The 19247-nt window shown below is 39.7% G+C and overlaps 1 protein-coding gene across 1 annotated transcript in view; it reads right to left on the bottom strand.

Moving 5' to 3' along the window:
- Nucleotides 1-556: 556 nt before the first annotated feature.
- The window catches only part of stag3 (STAG3 cohesin complex component), a 24139-nt gene continuing 5448 nt past the window's right edge, over nucleotides 557-19247 (bottom strand). Inside the window, exons 7-32 of the mRNA XM_029441269.1 lie at nucleotides 18889-19093; nucleotides 17968-18119; nucleotides 16274-16471; nucleotides 15416-15514; nucleotides 14812-14891; nucleotides 14121-14228; nucleotides 13155-13251; nucleotides 12628-12730; nucleotides 12110-12213; nucleotides 11560-11652; nucleotides 10538-10630; nucleotides 10165-10365; nucleotides 9481-9555; nucleotides 9267-9347; nucleotides 8508-8588; nucleotides 7733-7825; nucleotides 6708-6876; nucleotides 6146-6279; nucleotides 5281-5382; nucleotides 4955-5088; nucleotides 4740-4862; nucleotides 4195-4367; nucleotides 3009-3201; nucleotides 2034-2132; nucleotides 1826-1919; nucleotides 557-1157 (exon numbers count right to left, since the gene is read on the bottom strand). Of these exons, the coding sequence (XP_029297129.1) occupies nucleotides 1107-1157; nucleotides 1826-1919; nucleotides 2034-2132; nucleotides 3009-3201; nucleotides 4195-4367; nucleotides 4740-4862; nucleotides 4955-5088; nucleotides 5281-5382; nucleotides 6146-6279; nucleotides 6708-6876; nucleotides 7733-7825; nucleotides 8508-8588; nucleotides 9267-9347; nucleotides 9481-9555; nucleotides 10165-10365; nucleotides 10538-10630; nucleotides 11560-11652; nucleotides 12110-12213; nucleotides 12628-12730; nucleotides 13155-13251; nucleotides 14121-14228; nucleotides 14812-14891; nucleotides 15416-15514; nucleotides 16274-16471; nucleotides 17968-18119; nucleotides 18889-19093 (3135 nt within the window). The 3' untranslated portion in view covers nucleotides 557-1106. The remainder of the gene's footprint in view (nucleotides 1158-1825; nucleotides 1920-2033; nucleotides 2133-3008; nucleotides 3202-4194; nucleotides 4368-4739; nucleotides 4863-4954; nucleotides 5089-5280; nucleotides 5383-6145; nucleotides 6280-6707; nucleotides 6877-7732; nucleotides 7826-8507; nucleotides 8589-9266; nucleotides 9348-9480; nucleotides 9556-10164; nucleotides 10366-10537; nucleotides 10631-11559; nucleotides 11653-12109; nucleotides 12214-12627; nucleotides 12731-13154; nucleotides 13252-14120; nucleotides 14229-14811; nucleotides 14892-15415; nucleotides 15515-16273; nucleotides 16472-17967; nucleotides 18120-18888; nucleotides 19094-19247) is intronic.

The raw sequence follows: 19247 nt of genomic DNA, 5'->3' as shown, positions 1-19247 counted from the left end.
GTTGTATGTATCAGGAAATATATTTTTGATCTGGCATTTCAAAATTTTAAATGCAAAGGTGTCACTGTCTGAAGATAATTCACTCACAACTGTGTACTAGTTGTAGCTGAAATTTAGGAAAATTACTTACATTACTAAATGCGCGATAATAAAAAGGAAACAAACACTTAAAGATGAGTTAGACAAAGAGCCATTAGTAGATCTAATCAACAAACATGGGACAGTTTATGTATGTGCTACACTAGTAACTTGTTCTTAGTTTTCTTTCAAGTAAAGAGTGCATCTTAACCAAGATTTGAACTCAAAGTTCAACATTTGTTATTATACATTATTCTTTGTATTGCATAAAAAGTCACGGCTAAAGTGAAGTTTGAACATCATTTGATTAAATAATAAAATATTAAAAAGAAAATGAATATTCACTATTTGGGTTCTTGAATGATAAATGAAAACATTATCAATCTTAAAAAGATCTTAGATCATTTTCATATTAGTAAATTCCCTAACAAAAAGGCTTGTTTCCCCCCACAATGAATGCGAGTAGTAGATTGTAAATTAGTATTTATTTTAATGTTAACTTTATTTAATCCAAAAAAGACACAAACTGCCCATTACTAACACTATCGTGACATCTTGTACATTTTAATGGCATTGAGCCGGCATTTGTATATTATTCAGGCATTTATGTGCGTCACACCAACATGCCTATTCGTAAACACATTTTCTTGTGATCTCATTAAAGACACTTTCAGTGTTACTTTGCTCAATTAAACATATTTTAATTAACATTAAATTAACAAGCCTTACACACAAAAAAGGTGCAACAAAGATGTTATGAAACTAAATTCAAAACGTGGAACACAGGCGGAGATGCTTTCAGCTTGCTGCCAGCAAACAGGGATCTAACTGAACTTCAGCAACTTTTTTTTTCAAACAAAAACATTCCTAACAGTGAATGGCAACAACTTCTGTCTCCAAAATTCATAATCATTTTTGATTTTCTCTTCACTGATGGGTGAACTCGGTAAGGGGTCATGGAGAAGAACAGATGGCCCTAATACAAAGTACACTCAAATGTTCCCCAGGCGGTGCAGGTCTTTGTGCCCTCAATCAAAGAGCTCATCAAGGACACTGGCCGAGGTGTGACGCGTGGAAGGCTGCAGAGCAAAAACAGGATGAAAAGAAGTTTGAGCGTGCCAGGAATGCAGCCTTTAATCTTATTTTGTAAAAAGAAAAGAAAAACAGTCAAGGAAAGAAAACTCATTCAAACTGCATTAATATACCACTGGGGTCACTTTCCTAACTTAATGTCTCTTACCATCTAGTTTGTTGTAAACTAAAACTTCATTCCTACACAGTTCTCCAACCATGTATGTTGTATGCTAACGTAGCTACGTACTTCTGAGACATATATCTGGCCCTAACAACTAAACCTTTGTGAAAAAACTAAACTAAAACTAGCCAATGCACTCTGAAAACTGACTAAAAGCAACAGAAATTAAATAAAAACTAAAAATGTAATACAATTTAATAATGTACCATTAATGAGTTGTTAGTCAGCTCCACAAATCACAAATATAATGCACTTTTACAGACGTCCATTCAATTGTAGCTCAGTTGATCTAGTCCACAATAGTGGCAGAGCAGTGTATTATAAATTGCTAATTAAACTGAGTACATGGATTAAAGAGAATGCTGTAAATACCTTAATCTAATCTGGATATTATAGCCAAACTCTCAAATGATGTAGACAAGCTCACTCATTAATCGTATGTACAGTATATCCCTGATGACCAACATGTGTCATTTGCTTAGTTTTTTTTACCAGTGTATAGTCAGAGTCATGTTCAGAGTCGCTCTCATAATCCTCAATCTCAGGCTCTTCGCTTTCTGCATCGTCGTCCTCAATCAGAGAGAGTCTGGGGAGAAAACGGTTCATTTTAATGGAATTATTCTTACCTGATAATAGCTATCATGAATTTAGACACACATCATTTGTTGTGAAGCAGTTTCTCCTCTAACATCAGTCTTACAAGGTGAGGTTGGAGTTCAGGTCCTGCGGATCCGAAGTGGGGCCGTTCTGGCTGGAGAGCGGGCGTCGTTTGGTGGGCCTCACCTTTCGCATATGAGACCTGGTGAACAGCAGCAGGTAAATGTTAAAGGCGTAGGTGTACTACAGTATATGTGTAGTACACCAGCATCTGTAGTTAATTTGTATCTGTATATTACCTCTGGAGAGAGTTCAATCAGGTCACCCATGGATTAATTTACATAAGGTAGCTGCCATTACTGCCGCTGTACACTGACTGCTCAGTGAAGTGTGTGAACTATCCTGCAGACTGGAGGCCCATCACGGCCAAATGTTACCGGCAGAAACACTAACTGGACATATTGTTCCATTGAAGAGTGAGTGCCAGACAGACAGAAAGTAATTGGCCTTTGGCAATTTCCAGCATTTGACAGAAGCCGGCAGTAATTTCCGAACCTCTGAAATAAAGTGCGGCAGTTATGAGTCTTAAAACCCAGAGATGAGTCCCTCGCCTCAAAGCCAATACATTTTTTTAAATGGATTTTTGGTTAGATGCCTGAAATAACGTTTTGTTCTATGACATAAAATACATCCGTAAATACCCCACTTGTAAATTTAGAAGCTTCTATGTGTTTTAAAATGAGACTACTAAACGTCATTATGCCGAACACTAGTCCGTCCTCAGCTCAGGTGTTTGTTTATAGCCTAACGTTAGCTTTTTACTTCTGGCGATTGCATTTTTGCTTTTTAAAAAAATCCTAAAAGTGGTGTTAATTAGTGAAGATTATCTTGCTGAACTAATGTCTAAATATCATAAAAGTTTGTTTGCCACAGAGTTTATTTTCTGCAACAATCCAAAATCCAATGAAAAATTCCCATTGGCTTTTTGTTGAGTGAAACAGGGCGATGCTCACTTCCTGGTTGACCGACAAAAATAGGTCATCCCTGTAGATACTGAACATGCTAAAACTTAACTGACCCTAAGGAGACTTCATCATCAGACTCAGTTAAGCTGCTGCCGACAATAGACTCTGTGGCTCTGGGTTCTCTGGAGGGAGACAGCTGCTTGGCTGTCAGTCTCTGCACAGTGGAGGTGAGGGCCGGGGTGGGCAGGCTGCTGTGGATGCTCATGCTGTCCAACCAGGATTCTCTTGCTGAGCTGGCCACTGAACCTGGAGGAGACAGAAGTTAAATGCGTTTTACCAACTGCAGAGAAGATTTAGTCACAATGTCCTGCCCATTAAAAGGTTTATTACGGCCATTGTAGGAAAAAAAAAATTAATTAAAAGAGCCGGGGGAGGGAGGTAATAGAAAAGAGTCAGAGATTAAAGTTGTACATTTCCATGAAGAAATACTTGGATATTCTCTGAGATAAACGTCACAAATGTACGACAAAAAAACTTGTTCCCCCCCCCCCAGACTTTGTGACTGGGATGAGGTGATAGCTTTTGTGCATCAGGAACTACAACACAATAGACACCTCCTCACTAACGTGTGCACGTGGCATTCCCTGTTTACCGGCAGCGTCTGTGGTGTGATGTGGTTGTTCCCACCTTCCAAAAGTTGTTTGAATTTCAGATTTGTTTCTCACAATTCTATGATTTTATAATCTCAAAAGAATATTCAAATTTAAAATCGGTTTTTTACCACTTTAATATCAGAAATTCAGCCCAATGGATTCACAAAGACATTAACACCGACACGAGGAGAGGTTCATTTCCTAAAGAGCCGATTAGTTAAATCTACCAACAGAAAACTGTATTTAAACTGTACCAACACTGAATTTAATGAGCGATCTAAATACGAAATATTCTCAGTTTCCAGCTGTTGAATTTGAGGATTTGCACGGTTTTATATCATTGCAAATTGAACACCTCAACATTGTCAACTTTGAGATCGGGGAACTTGTGATGGCCGTTTTTCACTATTTTCCTTTATGATAAATTGAGGAAAACAATTGAAACATAAAGAAATATGAAAGAAATCATTGGTTGCAGCCCTAATTAAGTTACATTTGAGAGCTAAGGAGACTTTCCTTTCACCAAATTACAACAAAAACAGTTTGTTGACCCTTTGCAGACCCTCACCACAAGTGTTACTGTTAACATGAGCTGTGAATCCATAAACACAGATTCTTGTGTAGCTAGCATCTGTGTCCATCTCACCCGGGGCAGTGATCCTCTTGCGTTTAGCTACAGGGGTATCAAGTGAGGAGACGCCTCCCTCCTCCTGTTCTCTGTGTTTAGATGCAGAGCGGCCCTCCAAAGAGCGCTGATACATTCTGACTGACGGCCAGGAGAGGGCAGCACTGGGACACTCTGACTTCAGAAACGCAGCCCTGGGAGGGGATGACAGAGGGACAGAGAGGTGAGGACACAGAGAAACCTGTTAGTAATGAGTGGTTCAGAGTTTTCAGGTTATTAATGATGAGTAGAATTCAATGCAATACAATAAACCACAGTGTATGTTTGTACCGAGAAGTTCTAAGCTTCATTTATAATGTTGACATTCAAATATAAATTATATTTAGTCTTTTTTCCCCCACGTCTATTCATTCTGTGTAAACCCAGTATGTCTGCACAGGCTACACTAATATTATTAGTGTTATATTATCACATTCCAGTGACGTCTGCTTAGTTATTCCCCCCCCCCCCGACTTGTGTGATCCAAATATTTCACAACATGTTTTTATCTTTTTTTATATTCTCACAGCTGGGCGCGGTCCTGTTGCAGCAGCTTGAAACTGAACTCGCTGAGGATCTCCAAGAAGGCCACATTCACGTGCTGCGCTTCTCCCTCTCGTGGGTCCCGAAATGCAAAACGTACACCGTCCCTAAGAGCAAACACAACACTCACAATAGCTCTAACATAAAAAACTCATTTATAAAACACAGAATTAGTCAGAGAGACACGTGTGTGACTTACGTGTGCAGGGCCACCAGTGGTTTGCGGACGCGATGAAGATCGATGCCAAAGCTCATGGCAAGCCTCTTGGCCAAGTCTCTAATCTCACTGAGATCCTGCCTGCTGTGGTCCTCCGTCAGCATCTCTGAGAACAGCTGAGAACACACACACAAACATGACTTTAACTCAAACTGTTTTATAGATGTGGCCTGACTGTTGCACTTGTTCGATGGTTAAACAAATACTCAAGCAATTCAAGAACTGGTTTGAATTGTCTTGGTGAAAAGAGGTTCAGATTTCACAGTTAAGGTATTTCATGCATTCAATTTAAAGTTGTAATCGCACACCTGCTGCAGACTCAGACCGACCGTCTTGGCGCTCAGAATGGGACTGATGAGCTTGCTCTTGCTCACGGTCTCTTTAATGATGTCGCCAAAATCTTTAAAGTACTGGAGGAAAACGAAACGCACACAAATCACTTCAGTTATGTCGATTTCATTACCAGTAATGCCTAAAGAAGAAGTAAGAACAATCCACTCGCTTCTAGTCATCTGTGCTTGTTAACCACGGTTCCCTCTGACTCATTCTCAGCACCTCGCTGGTTTATTAAACAGATTCTCTCACCATCCCACACTCTTACACATCCGCTCCATTATTAATCTTTTAGAATCTCATTTCCAATTCATTTCTCATAAAATTCATGGTCTAACTATTTATTTGACAATTTCTGTACTCACCAATTTAACTATTAAAGAAGGAACAGTTCACCCCAAAATCAAAAATACATATTTTTTCCTCTTACCTTTAGTGCCATTTATCAATTTAGATTGTTCGGTTGAAGGAAAATAGTTCCTACATGAAACATCTCTACGGCCGACATCTCCAACGCTTGGCAACTCACACCAAAACAATTTAGATTGATAAATAGTATATTTGATTTTGGGGTGAACTGTCCCTTTACCATATTTGGCCTAAATGTTCAACCAATGGTGACACACAGACAGCCGATGAATGTTTATATATATATATATATATATATATATATATATATATATATATATATATATATATATATATATATATATATATATATATATATATATATATATATATATATATATATATATATATATATATATATATATATATATATATATAATTCTAGGCTAATGAAACCTAACTATCCCTTAAAGCCCTTATCTCCATCTCCACCTTGCTGTAGTGCTTGAAGACGTTGGTGGCAGCGGTGAGGTCCAGCACGCCGTAGATGACCAGCTTACAGTAGCCAGCCAGCTGGTTGCGCTTTTTTTGGAGAAGAGTCATCTTCATCTCCTCCTCACCCTCAACTAAAGAGAAGAGGAGAGCCAGGGCGGAGGAATGGGAAGGGAAAGGAGAGCAAGGGTAACGGTAACAAACCAAAAGTTAGGTTTTGATAAGACAAGCGAAACAGAACGCGTGATGAAAGACTGGTATTTGGCTTGTATTTGTTATAGCAGCAGATTCTCAAATTAAGACATCAAATAATACGTCCGCAGGCATGAATGATGAAAGGGTCCTCTGGGAGAGTTTTGGCAGCGTTAAAACTGAGTAGTTTGTTTCCAAAACACTACACATCCACGAGGAAAACAAAACCCTTCTCCGATCACCTCAGTAGTTTAAAAAAATGGAGAGGATGATATGTGACAGCATTGTCAAAAAAAGACTGAAAGTGTTTCTAGAAAGTATCGCAGTTTATGAAAACATTTATTAAGAGTAGGTGTTGGTTTCAAAGTACCGTTGAGCTCATCATCTTCAGTGTCAGAGAAGACGTAGTCCAAGAGGAAAGCAGCCATCTCCGAGCGCAGGGAATCCGACGGCAGGTGGATCAACGCTTGGAGAGCCGGCTCAGAGCGGACTGAATTCGTACTGTACAAGAGCAGCAAGTCACACAACAGCTCAAAGGCCTGTGAACGGAAGGACACAAACTTAAATCGGATGTGTAATCACGTCAAATCTGACAAAACATTTGACATTTCTGTCCCTTTGCTGTTGTAACGCTGCACATTTCCCAGCTGTGGGACGAATAAAGGATTTCTGACTCTGAAAGGTCACTTTAGGAACTCTTCTACCTGCTCTTTAATGGATGCTGTCAGAAATATGCATGAAAAAGGGAAAAAATAATCCAATTCATTTCTCATAAGATTGATTGTCTCACTATTAAATTAACCATTTCTAAACTCAACAACTTAATCATTAAACACTTCACACAGATTGTGGCGTGTGTGGTTCGGTAAAAAGAAAATAGTTCCTCCATTAAACTGCTCACAAGGTCTGTAGATTAAGACCTTTTAACTTGCAATAAGCCACTAACACACAGACTTAGTGTGTGTAGGAGGAAACCGCTACATGTAACGGCTTTACTTAATGAAATGACAAAATAAATGTAATTGTAATCCATTACATTAATTAAAGGACTAATTACTAACCAAAATGACAAAGGTGATTACATAGGGGCTGCATCCGAATATATTAAATATAAAAGGCTTATATGTAGAATACAACATCTGGCATATTTCCAGACAACGCGGGTCGGCAAAGTCGTTGGGACAGATTTGAGTGCGACACCATCGAGGGTAGGATGCCGTCTCTACGTCCAGACAGGCTCCATATATTTGGCTTTGTGCGCTTACATTTCGAAGTAATTTAACAGTTACATTACTGGTTACATTTTTAACAGGATAAATAGGTCATCTGTAACCTATGACGAGACAGAGGTAACCTTCCCAACACTGGGTTCACATATGGGACGACGTTACTTTCCTGATCTCTGATCTCGGTCTGGTTCAGAGACAGACATGTCTCACAGACTTTGCAGAACGAACGCATGTCCATCTTCAGACGCTTCAGTTCCCCCTGCAAAACACGACATTGTTCATCAATCAATTGGGATTTAAGAATTGTGAGGAACAAATGGAATAATTACTGAAACGTATCCAAGTAATGTTTGATATAAAATGTACATTTGCTCATTCAACAACAACAGGGTCAGAGTAGGATTCTTGATGGACACTTTTCAAGGAATGGAAACCTATATTTGCTATTTAAGTAAATAAATCGTAAATAAAAGTCACTATCATTTCCTTACAGCTAATGATCTAACCTACAGGTGGTTTGTGAGTGAGTGCACATACAGGAAGAACATGTCAACCTGTGCTAATATTAATACATCAAAATATTTCAACACAAGAAAGGGATTTGTATGCGTTTTCTCTGGAAGTCTGGTTTAGGACAACATACAAATGGATGAATGAGTAAAAATGATGTGCTGCTTCTCTGTGTGTGTGTGTGTGTGTGTGTCCTGCAGAAAAAGTAAAAATGACCTCAAGAGAGGGAAGACAGGATGACAAAATAACAAAAACATGCAGCTGGTGAGTTGTTGAACAACAGACGAGAAGAGCTTCACAGACACGGCCACTAAGGCTTCGCTGTGATCGTGGGCAGGTAGGCGGAGAGAAGGTCAAACTATTTGTAAACGTCCAAGAAAAGGATGAATGCAATGTTGGAGAGAAAAACATATAATCGGTCAGATGAGCACCTCGGCCGGTGTGGAGTTCACTGCGTTCATTTTAGCCCACATCAGGTGAAAGGCAGCACACTTCAGAGCCGACACCATCAGCTGGAGTTATACAAAAGGAAAGTTAAAAATCAGGCTTTTGTAGAGATTTCTGTGCAACAAAATATGTATTTCTTTATTATCGTCAACTTAATCAATAAACAGATTGTGAAAGACGCTATTACATTGTTCAATAAAAGAGTGTTAATGTTTTCAATTCAAGGAGCAATTTGTTGTATTTCAGCAGTTTACTGAAGGCAGAACTGAGTACACTTCAATATCTGTTTATGTCATATCGTGCAGCCATAGTGCAATGTGCAAAAAATATCTTACAGTGAACTTTACGAAACAGATTTATAACTACATTGAAATCATAAAAAAAAAAATCTTGAGGTAAAAAGGTCCTCCTAGTTTTGCCCAAACTAAAACATTTGGTACTTCAGTTCAACATCAAGGAGCACATTCAGACGTGGCTTGAATTCATATGAGGTCAATTAAAAGACAAACGCCTTGTTTGAAAGGCAATTAATACAATTTACATGATTTCCTAATACACTTTTCAGCTCCTTGGTGCATTTGTTCCATTTTATTTATTGTGAAGCAACATGCTATGATATTAAAATGTATACTTGTTAGCCTTAAAGAAATGCATCTAATCAGATTTTGAACCAGTGCACGTTATGACCTCTTCTATCACAACACTCGCCCTCAAATATCGAAATATGTGACTTTATCACAAACCTCCTTGTCGAGCTCTCTGGACTCCATCCTGCTCTTCAGAAGCTCGAGACAAGGGTCGAACAGCTTCCAGCCTGTCGAGTCCTTGGCACTGGACCACACACACACACACACACACACACACACACACACACACACACACACGTGTAAGAAATAGTTTGTACTACTAGTGCCATGTGTGTCATATGAACACACACACACACACACACACACACACACTCACCCAGCTCAGGGCTGCAATCCTTTTCAAAGCAGTGGCTGCACTGTAAACGTCATCGTCATCTGCAGTACCCTAAGAACACAAACACACTCTTAGAACAGATCGTTACAAAACTACAAAAACAACATGCTGACAAAAAACAACAAAGGCATGTAAATACGTGGTTACATTTAAAGGAATACTACAACATGACCATTTGCATATCAATTACTAACCCCGAGTTAACCCTGAATTCTTCAAGAAAACGTTGTTTTTCTCACCCGACTTAACGCTGAACAAAGAATCAAAAATCAGAGAAAAGTCTTTATGAATTGAAGTAGATGGAAGCTGCTTTTCAACAACAGCAAAACACTAGTACGGACTAGAACCTGCGCAAGCCTGAGACTGTTCAAGTGTTTTTAACAGTAAGGTTTGAGTAAAAACGCATGTGTGATTTAGAATTTGAATGACACCATTATGAATGAAGCTTCGAACTACTCGCCACAGCCCTTATACGAGCACGCAGCCAGATGTTAGTTTAGTATGCACACATAGCTGAGCGTAATGGAGATCCTTCTCTTCATGGAGGTTACAATGTTCTCTTATTTATCCTGCACTCACTGATATAAATGAGGTGGACAAAATAGTGTGTGCATGCATTTTATAACATGGCACATTTGCCTGTACGACGTGTAGTCCCACCTGCAGCAGGTCACTTAAGTAGGTGCTGAAGCACTCTGTCAGGCCGTCCAGCAGCTGGCTGAATGCCAGGTGTGCGCGGGAGGAGAAGGTGTAGCTGTCGGAGCAAAGGGTGCTGAAAAGGTTGGCGCAAGCCTGCAGCACGGTGACCTCTGTGTACTTCTCCACAATACCACATATCTGAGACAGCAGCAGGCCCAGATGCTGACAGAGAGGGGAAGGGGATAAGGGAAAGATCGAGGGAGAACAAGTTTAGTGGTTCTTTAGGATGTGCGAAGGAAACTATTGGAGAGGGGTAATGATTCAGAAGGAACATGATGTGGTTTCTCAGGATGATTTGATCTATTCAGGGTAATTGATTATCCTCCACTCCTACCTTCTCCAGCCGCGGCACGCTGTTGTACATCTCCAGGTTAAAGTAGAGGGGAGCTTTGAGGAGGAGAGTCACCTTCCCTGCATCTGCTGAGTACTGCAAGTCAGGGAGGGAGGAGAAGAACACATGAAAATATAATATAATATAACCTTTATCCTTAATGTAATGATGTAGCAATATACAGGGTTGGGAGGGTTACTTTAAAAATGCATTCAGATACAATTACTATATACACCTGTTAAATTAAAACACCTGTAGTCAGTCACCTTATCAAAGTGTTACAATATTAAAGTTATGTAATCTGATTACTTTCCTTTTGGATACCTTATTATCAAGTATGCAGATAAAGACAAGAGAAAACATATATTGATAAAATGACTTTATTTAAATGAAAGTTTTGATGTTAATGTTTTTTTAGGTTGCGCTGCTCATTTAAGATGCTTTCGTTGTTGCTGTGACCTGCAGGAGCAAGAAGATTAAGTTTCACCGGCAGCAGAAACAACTTGTAAACAGACTTTAGAGTGGGAGGTCTGGCTATGCAGAACTAGTTTTGTTGTTAGGTACGGAAATAAAGTGAAACTACGTCCCAGTGTCCGCCTCGCGTCTCTGGCTGCAACTAAATTATGCGCATTTAAATGTGAGGCTACTTTGTTAAGAATGCTATTCACACTTCACACGCATTTCCAAAGCTGGAAGGTGCAACGTGTACTTCACTGTGAGGCTGTTCCTCTTTTCTGCTTACATACAACAAAAGGAAGCAAGTTTAAAAATGAACTACTTGCTACCGTACGTGTATATGGTAGTATACCGTTCTAGATTAAAAAAAATTGTAATCCTGCTAATAATCCTAATTTTTACTAATCTGTATCAGAGTTATCTTTTATTGTGTCCTAATTACGTTACACTGTTCCATGTAGTCCGTTACTCCCCAAGCCTGCCTGTGTGTGTGTGTGTGTGTGTGTGTGTGTGTGTGTATGTGGATTTAATATCACTAATATCCGTGTTATGAAGTTTGTTAAGTGTACCTTGACCAGCAGCTGTGGCAGTAACGGGATGAAGTGTGTGGTGATGCGTCTCCTGTCTTGTTCCTGGGCTTTCTTATCCTTCATGCTCAGCATCTAAACAATCGGTGAACAGTCACAGGCCAGCAGTCCCAACCCCGTGTGAGGACAAAAAGCATTCAGAAATCATTAAAAACGTGCGTCTCCGATGTTTTTCAAAGTAATGTGAGCACAGATGAGCAGCCTACCAGCGCTGCTCAAGAAAATACAAATGAAAAGAATCCACTTTTGAAAACATTGTGAATATTAAAGCTGCTCATGCTCATTGTGATAAACTGTCTGTTGAAATAGGATGAAACCTGAGACACGAACAGAGGAGAATGGATATTTGTACACATGATTCAGCTGATGTGGTAGATCATATGTATTCCCTTTTAGTGTCACAAAGTTTCGTAATGTAGCTTTAAAACTTTTTGTATGATGGATATATTTGAAAACCAAAGAATGACATATCTCTCGCCCACAAGCTTCACAAAAACATAGAGTTATTATGCATTTCATTGTGTGTCACCACCTTTTTGCCCTGAGTTCTCCCAACAGGGGGGCTTGCCTGAGCTGCCTGTCTGATGGCACACATCATCAGCTCTATGAGAGCCCCCTCCTCCTCATACATCAGACCTGACAACACAGACAGACGTGCAGAACTGAGTGGGTGACGGTTGAAACTGTGATATAACACGAGTTATAGATGTTATTATGGTGTGCTGGTGTTGACAGAGCTTTTCCATAAGCATCACAGACATTTATGGGCTTAATGAATGAACAAATTAATTAGTCATCATTATTTTTGACATGGGTTTATTTTATAAATAATTTGATTTGAAAGCTAGAGATGAAGGCTAGACAATAATTCACTAAGCTACACGTTTAAAATGAAGGCAAACTCATTCAAATATGCAATAGTTTACAATAGAATGTGCCAGAGGCAACCAAATTTGGGCTTTTAAGGCCAATAGTGTTTTCTCAGGGGGCTGGTGACTCCATATCCTGCTCAACTCTCTGCTCTGCCCCAGCTCATATCCTGTTCCTCACCATCCTCCTGCAGCAGGAATGCCGTCATAGTGTCCCAGTCTCTCAGCTGAGCCCTCGCCACACCCCACAGACTGTCCACCAGGTACGCCCCGTGCTCATGGAACTGTCAAGAGAGTGAATACATTGATTTGGGATTAACTTTACAACCTCACGTCAATGCACAGCTGCCCATCACCAATCTGTTTCTGAACTACATCACCTATTTTACCCATGACACGAAACGCTACACAAATGTTTGGCAAAAAAAAGAAAAATAACTCGAAATCATGTTCTCCGTCATCCAGAGTCTCAGGATGGGACATGCATCAACACAGAGCTACTTGAGGATTGTGCTCGAGTCATAAGTCTTCATTTTAGTGGCTCATCTGCTGCAAGAATAAAATCTGGTGTAATATTTCATAGGAAACTCTACATAAAACCCGAGATGAACAGTATACATATTGTCATGGTTAGTCTACCTTTAAATCATGAAAACTTAATGGCAATGGTTGGAATAGAGAGGAGACGGGGATGGAAAGAGACACTACCTCACTCTGGATGTAGAAGGAGATGAGGATTTGAAGGAAGGCTGCATTTTCACTTTTATCATTCTCCCCGCTGTCACCGTCAATCACAATTTGCAGCCTGACGTACACACATAAAATATCTTTCACATTACATTAACCAAAAACAAAGAAATGGCACGGGAAAGTATATACGTGTTCCACACTGCTTGACAGTCATTCATCCAAGACTCGGTGTGAATTAAGTTCATAAAAGAGGTTTAGTGTTTTCTTTTTGGTGGAATGTCTTTGATGGGACAGAAATTGAAACATATTTGTTGAGTTCAGAATAAGTCCCATAACCACACGACTGGTAGAGATGCACCGATTGCAATTTCCTTGGCCAATTCTACTTTTTTACATTTTAAGAGCATGACCTTCTGATTCCAAATTAATTTTTTTCTAAGAACTATAATTGATAGCATATAAAAAAAGAAAAGAATTGTAGAAAAATGCAATTTTATGTTCATACATATCAGAGGAAATATGATTGTATACTGTGTATGTAGGCCGATCTAAAACTATGTATATACGCAGTATAAACTATTTCTGAATCAGTATCTATTTACAGGATTGTAAGGGGTGTATATTATAATAACTCCTACGGCGAGTGGTGTTCTCCTGCCTAACCTTCACCTAATGACTAAGGAGGAGAGAAGTAGAATAGTGACTGCGATTACTCTGAGCAGCATGCATGAGAAGTTATTACATTATAATATATTTCTTTTTCAGTGATGGTGTGAATAAGTTGCAAAATGTGTCACTAAGAGGGTCTGAAAAGTCGCAAAATCTAGCTAGAAAGTCGCCACGTTGACGACGGTGTGTGTTTGGGCCCGCTTACAGTCGTGGCCGATTAGCTTACAGGCGGCTGGTTTTGATCGGTGCATCTCTAGACTCGACTCGACAATACTCAAGTCTGACAGCGTGCGGAAAGGAAGGATGAAACCGTACTTGTTGAAGAGGAAGTTGCCGGCTGCAGACGCCAGGCCTCTATTGGAAGCGTAAACCAGCGGGTAGATGTGGCCGCACTCATCCTCTCTCAGACCTTCCTCTGTCCTCCTGCATACGTAGGAATAAAAAACACGACATCAAGCATTGTATTGTATTGCCTTGTGATTTCTATTGATATTTGACTGAACTTTTCTTGCAGCATTTTGTGTAACATTTTTTAAACAGTGTGAATATTGTTTTTTTTTCATATAATCAAACACACCAGTTGGAATTGGAGAATGTCATTACCACATTGTCATCTCTGTTAATTAATTCCAAAGAAAATCTAATTTACAAGTAATTGAGTCATCAGCATTCATGACAAAGCGTGTTGAATTGTATTGTTTGAGGATATGTTTGCAGTAACTGAGTATTCTCTCCTCACATTTCAGGTTTGGAACACATTCACAGACAAAAGACTAACTGAATTAAATACTTGGATAGCATTATTACTAATGCTTTAAACTGCATTTCAATAGAACTTTTGTAGAATATTTGTAAATAAAGCTGAAAACTATGCAAAAAAGAGGAAATTGTATAAAAAAGGCGCTACATTTGATATGTTTTGATCTACTAAAATGAAATTCCTGTACTGCATGTTGCAGATAGCAGCACAGAGAGAGAAACCATCAGAGACAGAGAAACCCCTCACTGTTGGATCAGCAGCGACAGATTGACCACTTCCACTGCCACCTCTGGGTCCTTATCCAGCACCATGTTGAGCATCCTCTCCTTAAACACACACACACACACACACACACACACACACACACACACACACACACACACACACACAATGAACTATCATGCCAGCAGACAAACGGGCATAAAAATGGCACACACAGATACACAGAAATGTACCCACAGACATACATGCACGCACACATAGCCACTGATTAGGCACCAAGCCATGGCATGAAAAACATTTATCTGCAGCAGCACATGTGGCTTAGGAGGGTTTTTTATGTGTTTGAGAAAAGCTTATTAACCATCAGTAATTGGCAGCAATTAATGCATCCAGACACACGCCCAGAGACAAAGGATAAGACCATCACAACAAACTGGAATGATAAAGGCAAAGAAATGGGAGGCGGCACAGAATACTGGGAAGAGAGACAGTCAGGCAATAAAATAGAAACAATAGATTAAAGAGATGCTGTGCAGGCAGGCAGGCAGGCAGGCAGGCAGACAGACAGACAGACAGGAGCGAAAAGAGGCATTAAATGAGGTGAGTCCAATCCAGAGGGATGCCTCACTTTGAATCTGCTGGTGAAAAGCTCCAGGCGGCCAATGAATTCCTTCTCCTGGTACAGACCCTGCAGGGCACGGACACACTGCAGACGCACTGGACTTTGCTAAAGAAAAGAAGAGAGGACAGTAACAAACACACAAACACACTATAATCTACATAGACTAATGCACAAGCCTGTTCATAGAGGGCATTTCTCTTTGTGCGAGTGAGAGTATGTGAACCTTCTTGTGTCTGTGTGCAGATAGCGTCTGGTGTGAGAGGCTGTCAAAGACTATAAAGCATGAATATAAAATAAAAAGCTGCTCAATTCCCTATTCAGTGCAGTCCACTGCTGCCCTGCGGAGAGCTGCAGACAGACAGCTGCTACCTCTCTATGACAGAGGTGAGACTTTTAGGGCGAATACTTTCAAGCTTTATTCATAACATTGGCATTCAAATTCTAAATCAACATTGGAATAATGCACGTCTTTTCATTTTGTTTAAAGCTGGTATTTCTGCACAGTTGCAGATAAAGATAAGGCTACACTAATATTGTCAGTATCATACCATTTGTAGAATTAGATTCCAGTGGTGGCTGCGTGTGATTGTTTCCGAATCGTGTGATCAAAACATTTTCAATAATTAGAGTTGTAAATTAAAATAAATAAATTGCCAATTTGGATTCAAAGTGGATTTAATGAAAAAAATAATTTATTACAAATATTAATTTATTTAATCTGATGGATCACTTTATTCAAATTGAAGATTTTGTTAAGAGTATTTATAACCTAAATAGAAGCTTCGAACGACAGTAAATTAAAAAGTGACATTCGGTACAGCGCTACTCAACTCTGTCGGTCTTTTCCTGTGTACATGCGTTTACCTTGTCGTGTAGGGTCCACCCCAGGTATTTAAGACATCCGTCGTTCAGGAAGTCTTCAGGGTCCATTTTCAGCCACATGCCCAACTCCTCAATACATTCTGTCCGAATCTCAGGCAGCCGGTCCCGGTAACGGTGCACAAACACACCACGGAACGTACCGTTCATCATGGAGGATACCTCCTCTCTGTTCTCCCGCAGCTACAACACATACATATCAAACATATGCAAAAGCCAGTGGTCACTCGGACTCCTGTCCCTTTTTTATACAGTGTGGTTCAGCTGGGGCAATCATTGTATTGCTTTGAGGAAGACCGGGCAAACATTTTTCCAGGTGTATTAGGGACTAAGGATTCAATTTCACCGTTTCTACGTCGGCCTATATCACAGTGATCCATAATCTATCAGTAAGGGTAGAACAGACGATATCGTTATTGTCACAGACGCACAAAACCAAACACACAAAATTGTCTAATTTGACAAGCTTTTGCAGATTGTTCCACTTGTGTGGAGCATTGTGTTTAAAAGCCAGCTCCTCAATCTCAGTATTAATATGATGAGGAACATAGTCTTGGTACCTAGTGCAGAGAAATGTAAGATACCAAAGTAGTTTGAATAGAAGTGCTTTGTAAACAAATAAAATGCAGTGCCGTTCTCTTCTCACAACTTTCTCGTACAATAAACAAAGATGCGATCTAAAGCTACCCCCAGTTATGAATGGTGAGGCAGAATGATAGACTGCATCGAGAATGTAGGACTGTACATATAAATGATATCGCTATAGTCCTTATCAGATGAAAATGTTGACTGAACAATTGGATTTCTACAATTTTGCGTAATACATGCCTTAAAAACCGAGGTATTTATACGGATATCCTTTCAATCGGTGTCCCATTCATAGTAATACTCACTTCAGTGGAACTGCTAGTTTTCTAGGGAACAGCATGCATTGTGTTTTATCTGAGTTTAACAGTAATTTAATATTTATTAAAAGTTTGCTGTACAGCACAGAAATCAAAGTTTAAGTTTTGAACCAAGAGCAACAGGGGGCGCTGTTGTATAGAAAATGTCATCATCTGCATACAGATGAATTGTACCGTTTCTAACATTTACAACTATTTCATTCATAGAAAATATAAAGAAAAGTGGTCCTGGAATAGAACCCTGTGGCACTCCTTTGTTAACACTCATAAAGCCTCAATGAATGACCGCTTGTGTTCTACCACTCAGATCATTTGCATACCCATTACACAAATTTCGCAAGTTGTGATGTTATACCAAACACGTTATGCATTCTGGCTAAACCTTCTCTACTCCATCACCAAGGCTGGCAAGTAAAAAATAATAAGATTTTCCAAATACTATTTGGGTGGTAAAAAAAAAAGTTTAAACGCAATAAACAGCCAATAAATAAGCTGTGCCTAACCAGCAAGGAACCTGTTGGTATTGTTGTCAAGGACCTACTTGGATGCAAAAAATCTCTTCCATATGCATATTTCAGTTTGATCACTCTGCGCAGTAATTGTCTATTTTCCCATTAAAGAAACAGCACTTGTAAGAGGTTTCTTTTACAGCCAACGTAGATGCATTAATGTCCCAACCTGCATGTTCGGTATGTTAAAGTGGCTGCACTCATGCCAGTGTGTGTGTGTGTGTGTGTGTGTGTGTGTGTGTGTGTGTGTGTGTGTGTGTGTCACCTGACTGACGGAGGCCTGCAGCTCCTCCAGTCTGTCAGAGGATCTGTCAGATTCGCTTTTGCTGTTCTCCATGTCATATTGCCGCTGGGTGGTCTGCTGCTGAACAGACACGATCACAGCTACTTCCACCAGCCCAGTCATCAACTTCATGGCTAATAGAGAAAAGCATTTTGAATGGGCTGCATCGTACCGACAGAACTACATATAACCTCTTTGATTGGGATAGACAGGTGAGATTTCCCACTTTGCTGCAAAACAATTGTAACTTAATCCTATAAAAAAACTTGCTAAACTAATTTTTTACACTTTTCACTAAATATGGTATTCATTTTTTAATCTGATTTAAAAATGTACACAAAAGAATGATGTTGCACCACAATAGGTAGTCACATAAACAACACTTTTCTTGACGGAAGACTTTTTTTTTTTAAGTCCTTTTTAATTACTTAGAGTATAAAAACTAAATCCTTACCGATAATGTCTGGTACTTAACAGCCTAATCACATTAAGGATAAGCTGTTGAATTTATTTTGTGGTTTTGAGGGAGGAAAAAAATCTAATGGATGAGCTTTCAAAAGAAAACAATGAGAAACAATAAAAGCCAGACATACAGGAGGAGTACATTCTAAAAAAAACAAAAGAACTTCCCTGGCAACTAAAACAGATGTCATCTGAATTGAGCTGTTTTTTTCTTCGTCCCGTAAAAGCAGGAGGACAAACCTCTCGTATCACTGCACGGGAGGGCGGATTTCCACCACTGTCAAAAACTAAAACAAGTGACTTCAATGACTATAATACAGAAGTGATTACCACCAATCAAAAAGTGTAGACTCCAAACTATAATCAAAGCTTCCTTGTCAATCAGTTTTGAGTGTGTGTACTTTTCCATTTCATGCACCTGTATTGTACAAATGTGCTTACCGAGCAGGGTACTGGTGTGTCTGAAGGCTCTGACCTGGGAGTCAGACAGGCCAGTGAGCAGAGCCAGCAGGGAGGGGAAGAGGTACTCATCATAAATGAGGCTATTCCGACAGGAGCGCACCAGAACCCGAACAAACTCGCACAGGCCGGCTTTGAAACGCCTCAGCTGAGGGCCTGGAGTGCACAGGGGGTAGTTCACTGAATCCTGGAGGAAGACAGGAAACAAAAGAAATGGAGGAAACATCTTGCACTGTGCTCGCTGTAGTTATTTGAGGCAGAAGTGGTTGCTTTAATGACAATTACATCAGTGGCAAACCAAAGTGATTAACTCATTAGTGTTTCCATTTATCAGCATTAGA

Source organism: Cottoperca gobio, chromosome 10 (assembly GCF_900634415.1).
Source record: "Cottoperca gobio chromosome 10, fCotGob3.1, whole genome shotgun sequence".
NCBI lineage: Eukaryota > Metazoa > Chordata > Actinopteri > Perciformes > Bovichtidae > Cottoperca > Cottoperca gobio.
The sequence above is the reverse complement of the archived record's forward strand: the minus strand, read 5'-3'. Positions and strand labels throughout refer to the sequence as shown.